The sequence below is a fragment of the Narcine bancroftii genome, chromosome 10, assembly GCF_036971445.1.
Source record: "Narcine bancroftii isolate sNarBan1 chromosome 10, sNarBan1.hap1, whole genome shotgun sequence".
In the NCBI taxonomy this organism is placed as follows: domain Eukaryota; kingdom Metazoa; phylum Chordata; class Chondrichthyes; order Torpediniformes; family Narcinidae; genus Narcine; species Narcine bancroftii.
Window position 1 is genome coordinate 40,205,427 of NC_091478.1, and position 22,745 is coordinate 40,228,171.

The 22,745-nt window shown below is 41.6% G+C and overlaps 1 protein-coding gene across 17 annotated transcripts in view; it reads right to left on the bottom strand.

Annotated features, from left to right (window-relative positions):
* LOC138744480 (ankyrin-3-like) overlaps nt 1-22,745 on the bottom strand; it is a 666,186-nt gene that overhangs the window by 23,217 nt on the left and 620,224 nt on the right. For all 17 annotated transcript variants that reach the window (XM_069900721.1, XM_069900714.1, XM_069900719.1 and 14 more), the window contains 2 exons: nt 6,454-6,585; nt 1,452-1,592 (listed from right to left, as the gene is read on the bottom strand). In XM_069900721.1, the coding sequence (XP_069756822.1) occupies nt 1,452-1,592; nt 6,454-6,585 (273 nt within the window). The remainder of the gene's footprint in view (nt 1-1,451; nt 1,593-6,453; nt 6,586-22,745) is intronic.

Here is a 22,745-nt window from a genome sequence, read left to right on the forward strand (position 1 = left end):
GATCTAATGGATTTGATTGACCAGAATGATGATAAACTGAGGAGAGATTTTTGTAAACACTTGGACAGCAGTACAGATAAGCACACTGATTAAAATAAAAAGATGATTTCAAGTGATCATTACATTACATTAGCTTGTAAACAACAGGAATAGGCGTGTAACAAAGCTTCTTTAACTTCAGACTTTAGGAATAGGAAGATTGGGAATGAGATTGGGACAGGCGCAGTAAATGAAATCCAGTTCATTGATCGGTAAGCAGAGCACAATCAGTAGAGTTCCCCAAGGTCCGCAGAGAGAAGAGCAGAGACAGGTGGATCTTGGCAGAGGAGGAGTGCCGGCAGGTTCAGAGAGGACGAGTGACAAAGAAGTAATTACAACTGTAAAGCAGCATCTGTCCAAAATAATCGCAAGAAAACTGAAATAGCAGAAAAAAGTATCTACAATGCAAGGGTACATTTTATCTGGCTGGAATTCCACACTTCCATTAAATGCATACAAAACAGAATGGGTGTAGAGATTGGTGTATCTGCAATATTCACCCATCCATTGACTGAATGGATGAACGCTCTTGCAGAACACACCATTCTCTGCAACTGATCTCTTGTTGAACACTTCGACCCAACAGGTGCACCGCAAGAACAATCTATTCTGGGGCATAGAAATACATGGTTGATTGGTGAGGCCAGATTTGGAGTACTGTGCTCAGTTCTGGTCTCCAAATTATAGAAAAGATATAGATAAGGTGGAGAGGGTGCAAAGAATGTTTTCAAGAATGTTGCCTGGCTTACAGCATCTGGATTACAGTGAGAGATTAAGGAGACTTAGACTTTATTCATTGGAACGTAGATGACTGAGAGGGGACTTAATAGAGGTATTTAAAATTATGAAAGGAATAGATAGACTAGACATAAACAGACTTTTTCCCCTGAGGGCAGGGGAGGTCGGAACAAGAAGCCATGAGTTGAGGGTAAGGGGGTAACACTTTAGGAGAAATAATAGAGGTGGCTTTTTCTCTCAGCGAGTGGTGGCAGAATGGAATGATCTTCCGAATGAGATAGTTGCGGCAGGGTCCCTTCTGTCATTTAAGAAAAGGTTGGATGTGCACATAGAGGTGAGGGGGTTGGAGGGTTATTGGCAGAGAGCGGGAGGTTTGAGCTAGTGGAGTTGTTCTAGTGAACCAGTGAGGACTCGAAAGGCCGACATGGCCTGTTTCTGCTCCGTAAATGGTTATATGGTTATGTTTTAACTTCAGAGCATTACCTATGCTTTAATCTATTGATATCCTGCATACATTTGCACTTGGAGGAATGAACTTCCATCAGAATTGAAATCTGGTTACAGTCAAAGGCAACAATTTGCACAAACAAAAAATGTGACTGGTTTTTTGATTCAGTGGAACCACTATTCCTCCCCCCCCACCCCCCAGAAAAGTGTAAGGAATGTAAATTTACCATCAGACTGATCCAGGAATACGCCATCGTCAGCAAAACTTCTTGTGCCAGAAACATTACCGTAGTCAAATATCGGGCCTTCTAGCAAGGTCACAATGTCCATTCGATTAATCTTTTTGAGGACTCGGCTTAAGGCATCAGCTGCAGAAAGAGGAAAAATATGCTGACTGTGCACAGTGATCTAAAACACTCAAGAAAGAAGGGTGGCAGGGTTGATATAGCGGTTAGCGCGAAGATCTGGACCAGACCAGGTTCGAATCCTGTGCTCTCTGTAAAGAGTCTGTACGATCTCCCTGTGTCCGCGTGGGTTTTCTCTGGGGGCTCCGGTTTCCTCCCACCAGTGGGGTGTTTTAACAGCTCCCCTCATTCTAAAAGTTGGCATTCTTGTGGGAGGAGCCTGCCAGATCATGTAGCCCTTTACAGGGGAACATTGTTAATATTCTCTTGAGATAAAGCAGCCTCTGTTATCTGGATCAGTGTCGAAGAAGTCGGCAGGTTGTTCTGATAAAGTACACTTTAAAGGTGGATCAGTTTTACATCTAGTTGGAAATGGATGAAGTGATCAAGCCCAAAACAAAGAAGCAATACTTTAACATTTTAAATTAAGAGCCAACTCACTTAGGAGATGTAACTAAGAAGCAATTATTTTCCTGATACTCACCCCAAGAGCTTGCTTGAAATTTTCAGAATGAAGTTCATTTGATTTCTGCTAGGATGAAGTATTAAAGGATAGGGGGAGCAGTGGGAAAAATGGATTTAAGATACAGGTCACCCAGGTTTGATAAAGATGAAGATGTTTGAAGGGGTGAATGGCTTTGGCCTGTAATTATTTTCTCACCAAAATTACTGTTTAATAGTTGGGACTTCACCTCGCTGCCATTCAATCTGCCAGCAGGGTGGAAAAACTCGACATGATGCTTTTTCATCCTCATTGACTGTAATGGAAAACAACAGGGCGACACGGTGGGCATAGCAGTTATTGCCACACCAGAGATTGGGACCTGACTTTGAATCCCGCGCTGTCTGTAAGGAGCTTGTACATCCCCCCCACGTCTAAGTGGGTTTTCCCCAGGGGCTTCGGTTTCCTCCCACTGTTCAAAAAAAATGGTCCAGGGAGGTAGGTTAAAGGGGTGTAAAATGGGCGGCTCGGACTCGTGGCCTGAAATGGCCTGTTACCATGTTGTCTGTCTAAATTTAAAAAAAAATCAAAACACACACACACACACATATATATACATATATATACTCCCAGTAAAATTATCACAATTTCTACTGAATTGTGTATTTCACCCACTAAGTTTTTACTTCAAGTCTCCAACCACTCAAAAGTCTGAGGGTGCTGTGGTTCTGTACGTGGGCGAGTGTGAGACAGGAAGGGAAAGATGCTCCATTGATTAAAACACCTTTGCGGTGTCCTACACCCTTAACAAGTCACCTGAAAAAAGTGAGCGAAGACACTTTTGAAGGAAAAAAAAAATCCATGGGAAAAACTCAGTGGGTGGAATGGCACCAGTGGGAGAAAAAGAATGACATTATTTAGGGTCAGATCCTTTCATCAAGGCTGGATTTACAAAAAATCTTTGAAATTTAAGATTCTGTACAACATCCCTACTTTTGCCAACTGATCACTAACTGGTACGTGGTTAGAAATAACAAGAGAACCGTCTATATTTCCTTAATCCCAGTCCACAATGACATTATTATGCTGAACGCTCATCACAGGTGCTATGTGGCTGAAGATGGCAATGTTTGAAAGGAAGCTCATAACAAACTAATACACATGGGAAGACCAAAACGATTGGTGTTTGCAGATGGGAAAATATCAAACCCAATAGTCACACTCTATCATCTAAAATATCTGGGACCCTCCCCAAAACAAAGTCAGAGCAAGCACAACGGAATACTTTGAAAGTGTTGGGTCATTATCCTCAGTCACAGGAATCATTCTGGGTGCCCATAAGGGCAGTCAGGTCGGCCCAACCATCTTCGTGAGGTTTTCTCCAATGGGCCAAAAGTAGAAATATCTATTCAATGTTCCTGAGATAAGAACGATATCTCTGCCTGTATTCAAGGACTCCGATAACAATCAATCTTAGGCTGATAAACTGTGAATGATCGTTACATTCCACGCAATGCCCACCGAACTCTTTTGTATAATCACTTATGGCGTTCAATAGCATTCCATTCGAAAACCCCACGGACCCAGCAACATCCTGGGGTGGCATTGGCATTGCCATTTACCAGATCTTTAACAGAACCAATCACAAGAGCATGTCAAAACTCAAAATATTCTGAGGCAAATAACTTGGCTGATTCTCCACAGCCTTTCGTCCACCTAAGGGACAAAGTCAGGAGTGCAGTGGATGACTTCAAACTTGTTCGGTTAAGTACATGATCCAAAATAAAGCAGGCTTCATTAAGACCACTCCACCCATTAAACATTCACTTTCTCTGCCATTGGTGGACCAATTCATCAAAGCTACTTGACCTCCACAATCTGGACAGAAAAAGGCAGGAGCATCTTAGGATCACCAGTATCTGGATGCCCTCTGCTTAACCTGGTTCGCTTTCCTACACGTTTGTTTCTTTTCACGTTCCTTCACCTGCAGTCTCTTGTGTGAACAAAAATTGGACATGCCAGTACAGCAACAAATTTGCAGTACCAACAGATTCATGCGTGTCCCTTACTAAAACTACAATTATTCAAAGCCTGGGTCTAGCAGTGGATTATTGCGCCTCTCATTCCAAGGAGAAGTGCTCGCTCTGAACATTGATTAATCAGGCCAACAAGCTACTCTCAACGACTCTTGCCCGTTGAATTTGAAAGGGACAAGTCTTCCAAGGACTTATGACATAAAAATGTGCTGCCATTCCTTGAACGGATTCAGATCAGATTTCAAATTTATTGTCAGAGTACATCACAAACCACCCTGAGACTCTTCCCTGTGGGCAAGGCAGAATTATTATTTATTGGTCGTGCAAAATACTGTTGTTGAGTCTATATCAAAAAAATCCCTCTGAGCATCTTTATCAAATGGAGTGCAGCGGACGACCGCGGCTATCTCAAGGACAATTGGGGTTTGGAAATAAATCCTGGCATAGCTACTGGCACCCATTGTTCTGTATTAATAAAACACCAAACTATGAATAGTAGGTAAGGTGAAAACTCCTCCAAATTCAGACATTTCCTCAGACTCTGTTCACTTCTGGCAAACGGGAATCCAGCAGGTCAAACATGCATTCAAATACTAGTTTGGCATAGTTGAACACTGCTTTTCACAGTGGTGCCAAAACCCAATTTATAGTGTTTATTTTGATGTTAGTCAAGGAATCAGATAAAACTCCACATCAACAAAATCCTGGAACTAATCCAATTTCAACAAGGCCATCAAATCCAAAACTTACCTCACAAACTCCAATCATTCTTCTGATTCACACCACATACCATTTACTAATATTCATCTAGTGCCTTTGCCCATTACCTTATATTCACTTTCTTAAAACTTCCAGTGATGATATGCAAAGCCCAGAGCATCACAAAAAGCTTAAAAGCCCACAAAAATTAAAAAGGTTTTTTTTTCTCTCCCCAGAAACACATCAAGTGTTAATGATAAGAGAAAGGTTAGCTGAAAGGGAGTGGGGGGGAGAGTACATTCAATATCAACTTCTCAAAAGGGATTGGAAACTGCCTAAAGGGTGGCACAGTTGGTGTGGCGATTAGCACAACGCCTTTACAGAGCGAGCGATCGGGACCAGATCGGGGTTCGAATCCCGTGCTGTCTGTAAGGAGTTTTTATATTCTTCCATGTCTCCCACCTTTCAAAACGTACTGGGGGTGTAGGTTAATGGGGTGTAAATTGGGCAGCATGGACTCAAGGGCTGAAATGGCCTGTTACCATACTGCATATCTAATTTTTAAAAATATGTAAGGTTATATGTATTTAACAGGTAGATACTTTAACTTAATCATTTTAAACTGAGCTTTAAAAACTGTGAGGGAGGTGCATGTGTATCAGTAGGTAAGAAAAATCTAATTAGCAGAAGGTATAATCCTGGACAGTCTACATTAGAAATGTGAACATCAGTATAAGACTGATGGAACAAAATTTGCAAAGTATTTTATCATATTTAGCAGGTTCACTATTGTTAATTATTATGTTTAGCAGATCCAATCCTCAGTGTTGAGACCCTGACATCCAACCAGGTCAGGCATAGCATATGCAGTCACATTAGGGTCCCACAGCAAGCTCCACTCACAAAATGTACAGACAGTCAACTAAGTAATGTCTCCTATCTTAGCCAGTGTTCAAACCTGCCAAGGTCCTGAATTTTTTTTCTGAACATAAGATTCATAAAAAATAAAACATTAAAAATCAATTTAAGCCATTAAAAACATTCACAAATTTAAAATCAGTTAAAAAAAAATTGAGTTTTTAAAATTTACACAACTTGAAAAGTAAACCACCCCCCCCCCCCCCCCCCCCCCGCCACACCCAGTATCCAGCATCTATGGGGATTGGTAGATGCCGGATCAGTGAATTTGTCGGTTTCTTGAGATTGTGTGCTGCATGGGAGTTCCGCTTTTAAGCGTTTGTATTTAAAAAAAAAATCTCTATTTTCCACAATTTTTTTTTTGCCGGTTGCTTGAGTTCTGGATAACAATTAATGTAAAAACAACGTTCTAAATAAACTAGAACTGCGTCCCTTACAAGTATTCTTTACCATGGAAATGAATGGACTCGCTGTTTTTGGCACCAGATTTAACTTGGCAATGGCTCAGTATAGGTAGTGGGAATTGCTGTCATTTGTGCTCTGCCCATGAACTGTTCAAACCCAAATTTCAGACTGCACTTGGGACTTTGCCAATGCAGATTAAGCAGTCAGTTTGCGATTTTGAAATCTGCACAGCAGTCCCCAGCTTGGTAATGATTTTGCAGAGAAATGCCAGCATTCTCCAAAAGGTTCCAACACAGTGCATCATCCACTTTTCCTTTTCACTTACTTGTAGCACTTTTTCCATCTCGCACAATCCACTTCTTTAACAATATAAAGCTCTGAGTGGTTAAAGAGTTTGGATTTTCAACCCGAATCTGATTTATATCATCAACAGAAAAGTTCAATTCTCTTGCCAGTTCTGGAAGAAAAAGAGATGCAAAACAAAATGTTATTTTCTCATTTCCGTGGCTGCAACACAGCTATTGTCTGCGAGCCAAATGTTGAGTTAATGCAAGAGGGCAATTCAAGTTCTGTTTTTATTAAATACAGATACACTAAGAAGAACTCTCACATCCAACTCTTGCTCCCCTTACTCCAGTGTTCTGCTTATGCCGGCTAATCTGGACAACCCATTACTCCCATCCCCAGAATGAGATTCTTTTGCAAACCCACTATGGCTTGTTTCCTTCCTCCTACAAAAGCGTTAGAAGCCACAGAAAAAAAACCCTCACCTTTTTCCCCCATAACTCACCCCAAGCCCACAGTAATACACTGGAACTTTAAAGATTTTGTTTTTTGTTCAGTTGAATTAGGCAAGTTACTCAGAACCTGAAATAGTTCTACATTCAATGTCAACGTGCAGATGTGGATTTGTAACAGGAAGACCTGTGAACAGAATCCATGGAGCCACAAGATTATTACAGAAGAAATGGGATGCGTCTTGACTCCTGGTCAAAGCTCATTATGAGGAAAATATCTGCAGAGAATCTGTGTTTCTAATGAAGATTCTCTTCATCATTTCTCACTATTCTTATTGACTGTTAACACTAAAGGACTGCAACTTGCCATCATTTATTTACTGTTGCTGTATATCACAGCAGAGGTTTAATCTCTTCTAATGACGCAGTAAGGAAAGGTCATTCTGTAACTTTTGTTAAATGTGCAAGCTTTCATCTTTGACTGTCCGGATTTCAGTCAGCAAGTAGCCCATCATCTCACATCAAGTACCAGTGTCTGACCACAGAAGGCATAAATTCACTGAACAAAGGGCATTCCCTGAATACAAAATATGCAGTCATTTTGGTGTCGGCTTTCAATTCTCATCAACGAATATTTTCAATCATTTAGCAGTCAAATCAGAAGAAGCCACTGAAAAAAAAAACTGGGAAAGTTAATGGTGAAATTATGGAGAGACAATGTGCCCTAAAGGATCCCATGGCTTCATTGTGGTAGTACCTCGATCTGGAGAGCATGGGATTGTGTGAAGTTGTGCAACTCTGTTCTTGATTTAACAGAAATAGGTTTGCAAATAATTACACAAGCATGGTCGATATACAGTGTATCCCCACTTGCAGAGGGGCGGTGTTCCTAGAAAATCATCCATTTCAACACAGTCTGAAGCCATTAAATCTCATGTTATAAGTGGAGGTATACTCCAATGGAAAGTCTCTCTCCATGGTAATATCTCTTCAGGTTACTGCTTCATAGGGAATTTTGACTGTATTGTATGCTGAAGAAAAAGTATTTTTTTTAAAAAATCAATTAGAAATAGATGTTTCTTAGCTCGATCAAGTACAGGTCCTCCATGATTTACAACCTACTTGACTTTTTTCCATCCGCACAATCAACTAATAGTTTTAAAATACATTTAAAAAATATAAAATTTATGCAGTTTATGTTGTATTTGATAAACTGTAACAGGGATAGAGGGCATGCAAGAGGCAAAATGTGTGTACTTACCTGGTTAGTCGGTGTTCTGGAGTCCATAGGCCGGACATGGCCATCTTGATTTCTGTGCGCATATGTGAGTCTTTGGTGGTGCATGCACCGTGGGTTCACGTATTGGAGTTTTTGTTGGCACATGCACGGTGGGTTGGCGTATTGGAGTTCAGTTGGTGCATGCACGGTGGGTTGGCGTATTGGAGTTCAGTTGGCGCATGCACGGTGGGTTCGCATATTGGAGTTCAGTTGGCACGAGCGAGAGTTAACCCCCCTGACAATATTGAATTTGCTAGATATATTTTGATTTTATTTTATCTCAACGTAAATTCTATGAGCAATCTTTCTTTATCAATTTTTTGGTAGTGATCAGTGAATTCCAGGACAAATGTCCATGACGCGAACTACTGCATTCAAGCTTTGCATTTCCGCATATTGACAATTCTTAGATAGCTCACAGAAATCACAATAGTCAATCACCAGCCCATATGATCTATACAATTATTTATTTTCTACCAAACTTTCTCCAATGTTTCCCAACTCAGCAATGTTTGTAGATTTCCTCTAAATGTATTAGTGCTGTTGTCCTTCAACACCCCAAGGCCACAACGTTCCAGCTTCTTGCCACCAAGTCAATTCCCGAATTCCTAACTAAGTGTCAGTGAATATCTGATTTCATGACCCTGTTATTGGACTCATCCACTGTATCAAATTTATTTACAATTTTCAAAAGTTCCATCATGCCACCTACCAGCTTTTAAAAAAATTAACCCACTCAACATGCAAATGAACAGAACTAATTAAACTTCCCCATGGTTTTGCATTTTAAGAACAAATACTCGGCTGGTGCCCAAATCGGGTGTAATAACCACACGTATACCAATAACTGGCTAATTTGAAATTGTTTTGCATCATTTAGAACCATAAAACTGCAGCACAGAAAACAAGCCATTCGGCTCGTCTAGTCTGTGGCGAAACATCATTCCGCTAGTCTCACTGACCTGCGCCTTGTTCCATAACCCTGCAGGCCTCTCCCATCCATGTATCTATCTAATTTATTTTTAAAACTTAAGAGTGAGGCCACTTTTACCACGCCAGATGGCAGCTCATTCTACACTCACCCCACACTGAGTGAAAAAGTTCTCCCTAATGTTCCCCCAAACCTTTCCCCTTTCACCCAAAGCCACGTCCTCTTGTATTTATCCCTCCTAATCTAAGTGGAAAGAACCTACTCGCATTTACTCTGTCTATACCCCTCAATTTTTTAAACCTCTATCAAATCTCCCCTCATTCTTTTACACTCCAAGGAATAAAGTCCTAATCTTTCTTTGGAACTCAACTCCTGAAAAGCTGGCAACATCTTTCTTGTAGTTTGGGAACCAGAACTGTACACAATACTCTAAATTTGGCCTCAGCAGTGTCTTATACAACCTTACCATAACATCTCAACTCCTATACTCAATACTTTGATTTATGAAGGCTAGGAAGCCAAAAGCTTTCTTTACGTTTGATGCGATTTTCAGGGAATTATGTATCCACATTCCCTGATCCCTTTGTTCCTCCACACTCCTCAGTGCCCTACCATTTACTGTGTGTATGTCCTACCTTTGTTTGTCCTTCCAAAGTGCAACACCTCACACTTGTCTGCATTAAATTGCATCTGCCATTTTCTGGACCATTTTTCCAGTTGGCCCAGTTCCCTCTGCAAACTTTGAAAGCCTTCCTCGTTGTCCACAACGCCTCCAATTTTAGTGTCATCAGCAAACTTGCTGATCCAATTTATCACATTATCATCCAGATCAATGATATAGACAACAAAAAAAAAAAAACACTGATCCCTGAGGCATACCACTAATCACAGGCCTCCAGTCTGAGAAGCAATCATTCACCACAACTCTGTGACTTCTCCCATTTAGCCAATTTCAAATCTAGTTTACAACCTCTCCATGGATACCTAGTGACCTTGTCAAAGGCCTTACTAAAGTCCATGTAGACCACATCCACAGCCTTCCCTTCATCTACTTTCTTGGTAACCTCCTTGAAAAATTCTAGGATTCATTAAACACAATCTACCATGCACAAAGCCAGGCTGATTATCCTTAATCAGCCCTTGGCTGTCCAAATATTTGTACACCCGACCTCTTAGAATACCCTCCAATAATTTACCTACTACTAGCCTGTAATTTCCAGTTTTTCTTTTGGATTCTTTTTTTAAACAATGGAACAACATGAGCTACTCTCCAATTTTCTGGCACCTCACCCGTAGCTAAAGACATTTTAAATATTTTTGCCATGGCCCCTGAAACTTCCACTCTAATTTTTCTCAAGATTCAGTGGAATATCATATCAGGCCTGGGGGATTTATCTACCTTTATTTGCTGTAAGACACCAAGTACCTGCTCCTCTTTAATCTTTATATGTTCTATGACACCACTGCTTGTTTCCCTTCCTTCCTTGTTCACTATGACAGTTTCCTGAGTAAATACTGATGCAAAAAAACTGTTTAAGATCTCCCCTATTCCATGAGGCTCCATACATTAATGACCTCTCTGATCTTCTAGGGGATCAATTTTGTCCCTTACTATCCTTTTACTCTCAACATACTTGTAGAAGCCCTTCAGGTTTAACTTTACATTATCTGTCAAAGCAAACTCTCATATCTTCTTTTGCCTTCCTGATTTCCTTCTTAAGTATTTTCTTACATTTTCTATACTCTTCTAGTACCTCATTAGCTTCTTGTTGCCTATACCCGCCATACACCTCTATTTTCTTGACCAGATCTCGAATATCCCTTGAAAACCAAGGCCTGTTAAGTTTGACTTAAACCTGACAGGAACATGCAAAGTCTGCACTCTCAAAATTTAATCTTTGAAGGCCTTCCACTACTGAACACATCCTTGCCAGAAAACAACTTAACCCAAACTACTCTTTCTAGTTCCTTTCTCATTTCCACAAAATTGGCCTTTCTCCAATTTAGAATCTCAATTTGAGGACCAGACCTAGCCTTATCCATAATTAACTTGAAACTAATGATAATATGGTCACTGGATGCAAAATTTTCACCTACACCTACTTCAGTCACTTGACCTGTCTGGTTCCCTAATAGCAGATCAAGTATTACATCGTCTCTCTGCTGGTACCCCTATATATTGATTTATAAAACTTTCCTGAACTCATTTGACAAACTCCAAGCTACCCAGCCCTTGTACAATATGGGAGTCCCAGTCAATATGTGGGAAGTTAAAATCTCCTACTATCACAACTTTCTGCTTCTCCCTACAGATTTGCTCCTCCAATTCTCTCAGACTATTGGGTGTTCTACAATATAACCCTATCAGTGTGGTCACATCTTTCCCCATTCCTCAACTCCACCAATATGGCCTCTGCAGATGAGCCATCTGGACTGTCCTGTCTAAGCACAGCAGTGATATTTTTCCTGACCAACAATGCCACTCCTCCCCCTTTCATCCCTCCCACCTCTATCATGTCTGAAACAAAAGAACCCCAGAACATTGAGCTGCCCCTCCTGTAATCAAGTCTCACCATAGCAATAATGTTGTGATCCCATGTGCCAACTCACACCCTAAGATCGTCTGCTTTTCCGACAATACTCCTTGCATTGAACTTAATACAGCTGAGAACATTTCTGTCACAAAGAAACCTTATGATTTCAGTCTATACATGCAGTCCTCACGTGACCTTTATCCCTCTCCACTTCACTATCCGCTCTGGCACTCTGGTTTCCCTCCCCCTGCAAATCTAGTTTAAACCCACTGGACCAGCACTAGCAAAGCTGACCATAAGGTTATTTGTCCCCCTCCAGTTTAGATGCAAACCGTCCTGTTGGAATAGGCCCCACCTTCTCTGAAAGAGAACCCAATGATCCAAAAACCTGAAGTCCTCCCAGCTACATCATGTCTTTAGTAATGTGTTAAGCTGCATTACGCTTCTATTTCTAACCTCATTAGCACGTGGCATGGGTAGCAATCCTGAGGTCGCTACCCTGGAGGTCCTGTCCTTCAATCTTGTGCCTAACTCATTGAGCTTTCCTTTCAGGACCTCCTCACCCTTCCTACCAATGTAACTGGACCCTCCCTTCTTCCTGAGAATGCCCTGAACTCGTTCTGAGATATCTCAACCCCTGGCACCAAGGAGGCCACATACCATCCGGGATACTCGATGTCCTCCACAGAACCTCTTATCTGTCCCCCTAACTATGGAATCCCCTATCACTACAGCTCGCCTCCTCTCCTCCCTTCCCTTCTTAGCCACAGGATCAGATTCCGTGCCAGAGATCTGATCGCTGTGGCTATACTTGTTATTCAGGGGAATCCCTTGAAGGGTATCCTGCCCAGCCTGCCTGTTCCCTTTCGTTCACCTGAATGTCACCCTCTTCCTGCCTCCCAAGTGTAATCAAGTCTCTCTAATTCCTATCAATCATCCCTTCTGCCTCCTGAATGTTCTGGAGTTCATCCAACTCCAGCTCCAATTCCTTAACTCGTGGTTTGACAGGAGCTGCAGCTGGATGCACTTCTCACAGATGAAGTCGCCAGGGATACCCTGGTAACCTACATCTTGGAAGAGGAACATTCCCCTGCCTTGGTTGCCATATCCAAACTCTCTCTCTCTAACTATCTCCTTCTATCTTTATTTCTCTCTATCTGACACTACTGCTCCTTTTGGATTTTCTATGACTCTCTGCTCTCATATGCTGGTAAGGTGGCTCCTGTGGGAGGCCAAAAAAACCAAAGAAAAAAACTGTTTTGGCCAATTACAGGAAAAACATTGTAAAATTCCTCCCTGACTCCCAAATGGCAGTCAAGCAGAGCAGCAAGAGATCACTGAAATTTGTGATACACTACACTACCAGAATAAGGTTTAATTCTATTTTTATTTCTTATTCTAATACAGTACAACTCCGATTATCCGAAATGTACGGGACCGGGCCCATTTCGGATACTTTTTTTTGGAGAATGCGTCATTTTTAAAAATAGCCCAGTATTAACAGCAAATCACCTGTAACAAACAACAAGGCTTTTTAACCATTAAAATAAGTTTAATTCTCACCCAAAAAAATGCTGGCCACCACCAGTCACCTCCACACTGAGGCCCCACAGATGCCAGGAGCCCGAGGGTCCCATTCCTGCCTTGATGCCCGATGTCCCCACTACCGGCACCGGGAGCCTGAGGTCCCTGGTCAGTTAGGTTCCAAAAATTTTTTGGATAAATTAGGATTTTGGATATCCTTAGTTATCCAAATTTTAAAAAAAAAATTCAAATAAACGACGATTTAGGAGAATCCAATTTCGGATAATCGGAGTTGTACTGTACTTAATCTCCTCTCAGTCAAACTCCCGCTCCTCTATTGCATGGAGAGGGGAGGATAGATTTTGTGTCCGTTTCAAATGGACGACAGTAAGAATAAATTGGTCCTTATTGAAGCGATCATTGTTGAAATATTTTACCTCCTTAGTTACTGACCGAAATCCTCTGGTCTGAATTATGCCTGTTGAGGGAAAGCTCTTGGATACTGGCAACAGAAAGCCTCAATCTTTCACCTACTGAATGCACAGGAACTCAGAAGGCAGCAGAGTGGTGTACATAGCAGGCACTGACTTCATATCCGCGGAAGGCACGTATGCGAGGCACTGCCTTGTCAAGGCAGCAATTGACACAATAGATTCTCATCACACAGGCTGGACATGCTCTCTTCTCACTGCTACTTTCAGAAAGAAGATACAAAAGCCTAAAATCCAGCAATTCCAGGTTGAAGAACAGTTCTTTCTCAACAGCTGAATCTCCCCTGTCCTAGCTGAGCCATATCACTACCTCAAGACAAGCACAGAACTGACTGTACTACTGACTCAGTATATTTTTTGAGCTACAGACTAACGGTGAAGTATTTATTTATTTATATCATTCTTTTATATTACCTTTACTTTCTTTCAGGTTAATTATACTTAAATTGTTGTTGATGTCTGTGTAGCTGGGAAGCTGCAGCAGGCAAGGCTTTCAGTGCATCTGTACTCTTGCGTATGACAGCTATTAAAAAAAAAATTAGAAGTACAGAACCTTAACAAGTCAATTCGGGCCCATGAGTCCATGCTGCCCATTTTAAACCATGGTACGTTTTTGAAGGGTGGGAGGAAACTGGAATCCCTGGAGAAAACCCACACAGACATGGGGAGATCGTACGGGCTTCTTACAGAGAGCACGGGATTTGAACCCCAGTCTGGTCCCAATCACTGGCACTGTAAAGGTGTTGCACTAGCTGCTATGGCAACCTTCCTGACTCTGTGCCCTTTGCAAAGCCTCCACATATGGGGTGTCCACAATTGCAGACAGTATTCCAGGTGGCAGTCTAACCAAAGTTTTATATAAATGCACCATGACTTCCTTATTTTTGTATTCAATGCGCTGCCCAATAAAGGCAAGCAAACCATGCATTTTATCACTCTATCTCCTTTCATGGCCATGTTCAACGAGTTATGCACCTGGACCCACAGATCCCTTTGTATTATGACGCTTTTAGGACTCTTGCCATTAACTGTATTCATTCTCCTTACATTTGATCTCCCAATGTGCAACAACTCACATTTATTTGGATGAAACTCCATATCAGGGTTGGCGCCACAATGAGTTTGGGGGGTGGGGGTATGCAGGTAACGGGGGGTGGGGCGCACAGTCCAACGCTCGTAGACTCACTCACCGTTCGGGGGGGGGGGGGGAGTGGGTGTTGGTGGATGCTGGTCCTCCTTCCCTCCGACGTAGCAGACAAAAGTGCTGCTTTTACTGGGTGGAGAGTCACTGGCGTACTTCAAGCTACATGCTAGTCACGCTTGACGCACAGTGGCGGGGGCGGGTCTGGTGGCAAGCGATGGCCATGAGCGCATGGGGGGCATAGCACCTCGCTTGGGGGGGTGGGCAATATCTGCGAATGCCCTCCCCTTGGCACCAACCCTGCTTCATCTGCTGATTCGATGTCCACTTCTGTAACTGATTTATATCATATTGTATTCTTTGATAGAACATTACATCACAGATCCTTTCGGCCCACAATGTTATGCCGACCCACATACACCTTTAAAAAAACCCCACCCCATAACCCTCTATTTTTCTTTAATCCATGTGCCTGTCTAAGAGACTCTTAAATACCCCGAATTGTTTCAGTCTCCACTACCACTCCTGACAATGCATTCCAGTCACCCACAACTCTGTGTAAAAGAAAACATACTCCTGCTGTCTCTCTGAAACTTTCCTCCCTTCTCTTTGTACAGCTCTACTCTGCCCATAGCTCCATCAATTTTTTTTATCATCTGCAAATTTACTATTTGGTGACCCGTTCACCAACTTCTTCACCCAAGGCACTTATATTCTGTGATATTCAGGGGTCAGTCCCAGCCTGAGTAACATTCTTCCACCACTACTTTCTGACTTTTCTTTGCCAGTCAATTTGGTTTCCAAACTACTAATTCACCATGGATCCCATTCATCTGTACCTCTGCATCCAGAATAAAAATAAATACTTAGGTGAGGAGAAGTATTAGCCAAGAGACTAGACAAAGTTTCTGCACTTCTTCACAGATCCCATTCTGGTTATTTTTTTTGACCTGGAAGAAACACCCAGGAACATCTTTTTATACGAGTCTTTCAGTAAAACTGCATTGTCCAGGAAAGCCAGGAGACATAAAAACCGCCAACGCTGGAATCTTGAGCAGACAATGAGAAGCCAGGAAGAACTCAGCGGGCAGGCAGACACACTGAGTTCTTTCAATATCTCACTGATTGCACTTGAATGTTAACTGTGATGGAACAAGAGGCCATGAGTTAAGGGTAAGTGGGGTAACACTTTAGGAGAAATATTAGAGGTGGCTTTTTCACTCAGTGAGTGGTGGCAGAATGGAATGATCTTCCGAATGAGATAGTTGCGGCAGGGTCCCTTCTGTCATTTAAGAAAAGGTTGGATGTGTACATGGAGGTGAGGGGGTTGGAGGGTTATTGGCGGAGAGCGGGAGGTTTGAGCTAGTGGAGTTGTTCTAGTGAACCGGTGAGGACTTGAAAGGCTGACATGGCCTGTTTCCGCTCCGTAAATGGTTACATGAGGTCCATTAACAATGGTGTGACCTTCTAGCTCATTGCTAGGAAGGCAGCCTTTAATATAAACGTCGAATAATGCAGATTTTGAAAATTTCAAAAAAAAAAACCCAGAAAATGATGGAAGTACTTAGAATATCAGGCAGGGAGAAAGAGTGACTATTTCAGATTGATGCATCTTCATCAGCTCTCAATTATGCTGAAAGCTCATTGGCCTGAAATGCTTCCCTCTTCATGGAGAGGTGCAACAATGCGGCACACAAATCTATTAGCACAAATCTGCAACAAGTTAGAAAGAGATTTTACTCTGACTTTTACCAAGCTTTGCATTAAAATACTCAGCAGGTCAGGCAGAATTAGGGCAGTGAGGGACGGAGTGCTGAGTCGATGGCCATTCATGCCAACTGCATTTCTAGCAGCAGAGTGGGAGGGTGGAGTGAATGGAGGGAAGGTCCCTGATTGAGGGTGGACCTAGGTTGCCCAAATGATGCAGTGTTTTGGTGCTTTCAGAGGAAAGTGGGCAGTTGGAAAGAGAACGACGCTAGAATATTGAAGCTGCTGATCATACAGTTGCTGGAAATCCAAAACAAAAAGCCAGACTGAGGATGACTTTTACATTGGGCCCAACGGAGAGATCAGAGAAGGTGGGATTACAGGAGGCAGAGTCATTCTCCTCAGCGGTGTTCCACAAAGCGAGACTTAATCTGCCTTTGTTTTCTTCGAAGCAGGAAGACCAAATGCAGTGTGAAAGAAGTGCAAAAAAATGGGCGTCTTGCTCGGAAGGACCTCATGTATCCATGAACAGTGGGATTGAATGAGGTAGAAAGGGCAGTCCTGTATCTCCATTTTGTTAAATGCTTTCATGGGAATATTACAAAGGACAACATCAATGCAGAACATGTTCAAAGATGTCTTTTGGTGTTCTGTGTTGTGTATTGGCCTATGTGTTGCGTGGTTTTATGTTAAAAAGTGACAGTTTGCTTTAGAGAGCCAAGGTGAAGGTGGACTGCTGAGAGAGTGGGAGATGGACTGAGCATGTGCAGAAAAATGATCTAAAACATTTCTGGACTTAGACGATAAACCACCACTTGGTGGTGCTGTGGAATGGAAGAAGGGCCAGAGCATGAGTCATGGTCTGGAGGACAGTTTAGAATGTTGGGATTTCAAAAAGGATGAACATTCTGAAGGCAGGCAGAAGGATCCAGACCAAGCAGGTGGTTCCTCTCTCTGCGAGCACCACAAGATCACTTCAAATTTTGTGCTCTATCTCTCAAAGTTATTTTTTTGGCTTCAGTTTACCAAACAAATTGAATTTTGTTTAAGATCTTTGCTTCGGTTGAGATCGAAGTTTTGTGAGTCTTGTGTGTTTTGTGTCTAAGTTTTTCTGTGGGCTGGTTGGAAATATAACTTAGACTTTAATATTTAGGCTGGGGAATTTATTAGTTTTACACTGTTAAAGAAATTTGCATAGTAACCAGTGGGCATTGTTATAAAAGGGGGGATTTTGAATTAAAAGTTTGAAGGTGAATTTTTTTATTAATAAAGTAATTGTTCATCTTTACCCCTGTGTGATATGCCTTCTTTGTGGTTGCTGGTTTGATCTTGTAACATAATTTGGGGGGGATCGTCCAGGATCAAACCAATTTGGAAGCTTGAGGGGCGATTGACTTGTGCTTAGTTATCAGTCGTCTGAGTTTGACTCAACCTCCAGCTTGAAATTAAAAATAAACACCAGCAGAAAAACCAGCAACTATGAATACTGACCAGTTCATAGCGAACCCTTCAGTAGTTAATGTAAAAATAGTTAAAAAGTCAGAACTGATGGTTATAGTTGGAAAGTTAAAACTTCTTACAGTAAGAACTGGGATTAAAAAGAGGAAATTGTCTGAAAGATTGTTAAGCACTATGTAGGAAAGAGGGTATTTGAAGGAGTTGCATTAGAACAGTTTCCAAAGGAGAAAAGGTCAGAGGAAGTAAAGTTGGCTTTGAGAAAACTAGAGTTAGAGGAAAAAAGAGAGGCAGAAAGGAAAGCCGAACGGGAAGCAGTAAGGCAGGAGGAAAGGGAAGAGAGAGGAAAAAAGAGAGACAGAAAGGAAAGCCGAACGGGAAGCAGTCAGGCAGGCAGAAATTGAGGAAAGAGCAGCCGCAAGAGAGGAGAGAGAGAGAAAGAACAGAAACATGAGCTAGAACTAGCTAAATTGAGGCAGACCCTAACCCAAGGAGAGGGAGAAGTCCAAAACCCACATGCTGGTCAGGAGGAGAGGTTTCTGGTCAGTAGAAAAGTGAGGTTAGTTCCTCCATTTGAGGAAGCTGAAACAGACCAGTATTTTCAGCATTTTGAGAAAGTAGCTGTAAATTTAAAATGGCCACCAGACCAGTGGTCACTCCTGGTACAAAGTGTTCTTAAAGGGAAAGCCCAACAGGTGCACTCGTGTCTCACTGTACAACAAGCAGCTGATTATGAATTTGTAAAGCAGGCTATACTCCGATCTTATGAACTAGTTCCAGAGTCTTATAGACAAAAGTTAAGGTGTTTAAAAAAAGCAGCAACCCAATCTTACCTGGATTTTGCTTATAGGAAGGATGTACGTTTTGATCTGTGGTGTGGCGCAATGAAAGTAGAAAATAACTTTGATTTATTGAGGAAAATCATTCTATTGAGGAGATTAAAAATTGTGTCCCTGATGATATTCAAGTGTACTTGGCAGAGAAAAATATAAAAGCTTGGCAAGAATTGGCTAAATTCACAGAGGAATATGCTTTAACCCACAAGTCTAAGTGGACACCAGGGAAAACCTTTCAAAGAAATACTGCTGATAATCCAAGTAGAGTAGAAAGAAAATCTAGAAGTAAGGTTAAAGGAAGAGAGGAAGAGAAATGGGTGAAGGAAAAATTTTCTAGTGTTATTTGCCACTATTGTAAGAAGCCAGGGCACATAAAAGCAAATTGTCTTGTACTGAAAAGGAAGAAAGAGAAAGGAGTGGTACCAACTGCCTGTGTTCAGAGTGAGAAAGTTAGGGATATTTTTAAACCATTCATGACTGAAGGTTTCATTTCGGTTAAAGAAGGATCCAATCAAGTGCCAGTTAAAATCCTGCGGGATACTGGAGCAGCCCAATAGCTTGTATTAAGCAACGTTTTGAATTTTGGTGAGGAGGCTGATACTGGAGATGTGAATTTAATTAAAGCCATTGGTGGTGAAGCAGAACCTATACCTTTGCATAGAATAGTGATGAAATCAGACTTAGTTAATGGCCTGGTTACGATAGGGATAAGATCAAGTCTGCCGGTGGATGGAGTTTCTTATTTGTTAGGAAATTATTTAGCAGAGGTTAAAGTCATACCTGCGGTAAAACTCACCAGTAAACCATTGGTTTATGAGTCCGGATTTGGAAATTTACCCTGCGTGTGCCATTACTAGAGCCATGTCTAGAAAAAAGGTAGAGGTAGAGAAAGTCTGTGATGATCCTGTAGTGGAGGCAAGCATTGAAGACAAATCTAAGGATCCAGCTTTGCTGTTGTCAAGAGAAGAAGAGAAGACAAAAGCATGATCCTGATCTTGCTTGGATAAGAGATAAAATTCTGTCTAACCAGGAAATTGAAACTGTGCCAGTAATGATCTTTGCTTCAGTTGAGATCGAAGTTTGTGTCTAAGTTTTTCTGCGGGCTGGTTGGAAATATAACTTAGACTTTAATTACATATGTTATATTTAACCACATAACCATTTACGGAGCGGAAACAGGCCATGTTGGCCTTTCGAGTCCGCACCGGTTCACTGATTTTGTGCGCCCTCTTCAGGCAATGGTCCCGATGGGTTTGGCCCTTGAATTCCAACTTCAGTGGCTGAATTCTTCCGTTATTTCACCTTGGTAAACTCCAAGAGTCTCGTTTAACCATATAACAATTACAGTACGGAAACAGGCCATCTCAGCCCCTCTAGTCTGCATTGATTTAAGTGATCTCCTCTAGTCCCACCTACCTGTTTCTCTGTCCATAAACCACCAACCCCCTCACATCCATGCTCTTAACCAACCTTCTCTTAAATGACAAAACTGACCCTGCTGCCAACCACCTCTTAGGCTGGGGAATTTATTAGTTTTACACTGTTATAGAAATTTGCATAGTAACCAGTGGGCATTGTTATAAAAGGGGGGATCTTGAATTCAAGTTTGAAGGTGAATTTTTTGTTAATAAAGTAATTGTTCATCGTTACCCCTGTGTGATATGCCTTCTTTGTGGTTGCTGGTTTGATCTTGTAACAGTAAATTATTCAACACTATGCTATTTTCTTTCTTTTATTTTCATTATCATCAGGTCTTTGGAGGCACAGAGACTCTAATTTGAAACAAAAAACAAACTGATGGCGGAATGCAGCACATCAGGCGACATCTGTGGGGGCAAAGGGACAGTTAATGTTTTGGATCAAGACTCAGCCTGACCTGCCAAGTTTCTGCAGATTCCCTAATGAAAAGCTCGGGCACAGAATGTTGGCTAACCTTTACTACCTATGGATGCTGTGTGACAAGCTAGTATTTCACTAACACTGTTGTGCATTGGACTCGAGTTCCTGCTAACATCCATGATTATTATATTTAAAGTAACACTGAAGCTGATTTATAGTCTTAATCTCTATTTTTAGACACTTTGCCCGACTTTTCTCGATTAGTCATTAATGACCATTCTATAATAGAATTTCTAGTATCTTTTTGAAAAGTTATTACCAGATTATTTGGGGATACATTCCCATTTATGACTTGTTACCTGAAGATCCTCGTGTCTTTCACTGACTATCTCAAATATAGTACACCGATTATCCAAAATCTCAGCTATCTCAAATTTTTTGGACCCGGAAGTGACATCTGTTCGACTCGGAAATTTTTTTTTCAGATAATTGAGGGTTTCAGAAAAACCAGAAATCCTCATTTATCTGAAAAATTTCGAAGTCAAAATGACATAATTGCACCTCCGAAAATTTTTGGATAAATGAAGGTATCCAAAACAATCAGAAATCCTCAGTTAACGGAATTTTTTTTCCAGAGCTGAACTGACGTCATAAATTGAAAAAAATTTGGAATTTTGGAAAAACCTCTGATTATTTTTTGGTGCTGGATTTATCTTTTCTTTTGATCAGGTTGTTTTTTTCGGTGAGAATTGAACATTATTTCTTGCCGAGAAGGCCTTCCCTTGTTGTGTGTGGCTGTTTAAACACTGTTGCAAGTGATTTGCTGTTGCTACTGGGCTGTTTTTAAAAAAATGACCAGTTCTCCGAAAATATCCATGTAACCATATAACCATTTACGGAGCGGAAACAGGCCATGTCGGCCTTTCGAGTCTGCACCGGTTCACTAGAACAACTCCTCTAGCTCAAACCTCCCGCTCTCCGCCAATAACCCTCCAACCACCTCACCTCCATGTACACATCCAACCTTTTCTTAAATTACAGAAGGGACCCTGCCACAACTATCTCATTCGGAAGATCATTCCATTCTGCCATCACTCACTGAGAGAAAAAGCCACCTCTAATATTTCTCCTAAAGTGTTACCCCCCCCTTACCCTGAACTCATGGCCTCTTGTTCCAACCTCCCCTGCCCTCAGGGGAAAAAGTCTGTTTATGTCTAGTCTATCTATTCCTTTCATAATTTTAAATACCTCTATCAAGTCCTATCTCAGTCCATATAACCACTTACAGCACAGAACAGGCCAGTTCGGCCCTACTAGTCCATGCCGTAACAAATCCCCACCCTCCTAGTCCCACTGACCAGCGCCCGGTCCATACCCCTCCACTCCTCTCCTATCCATGTAACTATCTAGACTTTCCCAATGATCCCGCCTCGACCACGTCTGTCGGAAGCTCATTCCACATCCCCACCACCCTTTGCGTAAAGAAATTTCCCCTCATGTTCCCCTTATAATTTTCCCCCTTCAATCTTAAACCATGCCCTCTAGTTTGAATCTCCCCCACTCTTAATTGAAAAAGCCTATCCACATTTACTCTGTCTGTCCCTTTTAAAATCTTAAACACCTCTATCAAGTCCCCTCTCAATCTTCTACGCTCCAGAGAAAAAAGCCCCAATCTGCACAACTTTTCCCTGTAACTCAAACCTTGAAATCCTGTCAACATTCTCGTGAACCTTCTCTGCACTCTCTCTATTTTGTTTATATCTTTCCTATAATTTGGTGACCAAAACTGTACACAGTACCCCAAATTTGGCCTCACCAATGCCTTGTACAATTTCATCATAACCTCCCTACTCTTGAATTCAATACTCCGATTTATGAAGGCCAACATTCCAAATGCCTTCTTCACCACACCATCTACCTGAGTATCAGCCCTGAGGGTACTATTTACCATCACTCCTAAATCCCTTTGTTGCTCTGCACATCTCAATAGCCTACCATTTAATGCATATGACCTATTTAGATTTGCCTTTCCAATATGTAACACCTCACTCTTATCTGTATTAAATTCCATCAGCCATTTCTCAGCCCACACCTCCAGCCTTCCTAAATCACCTTTTAATCTACGGTAATCTTCCTCACTGTC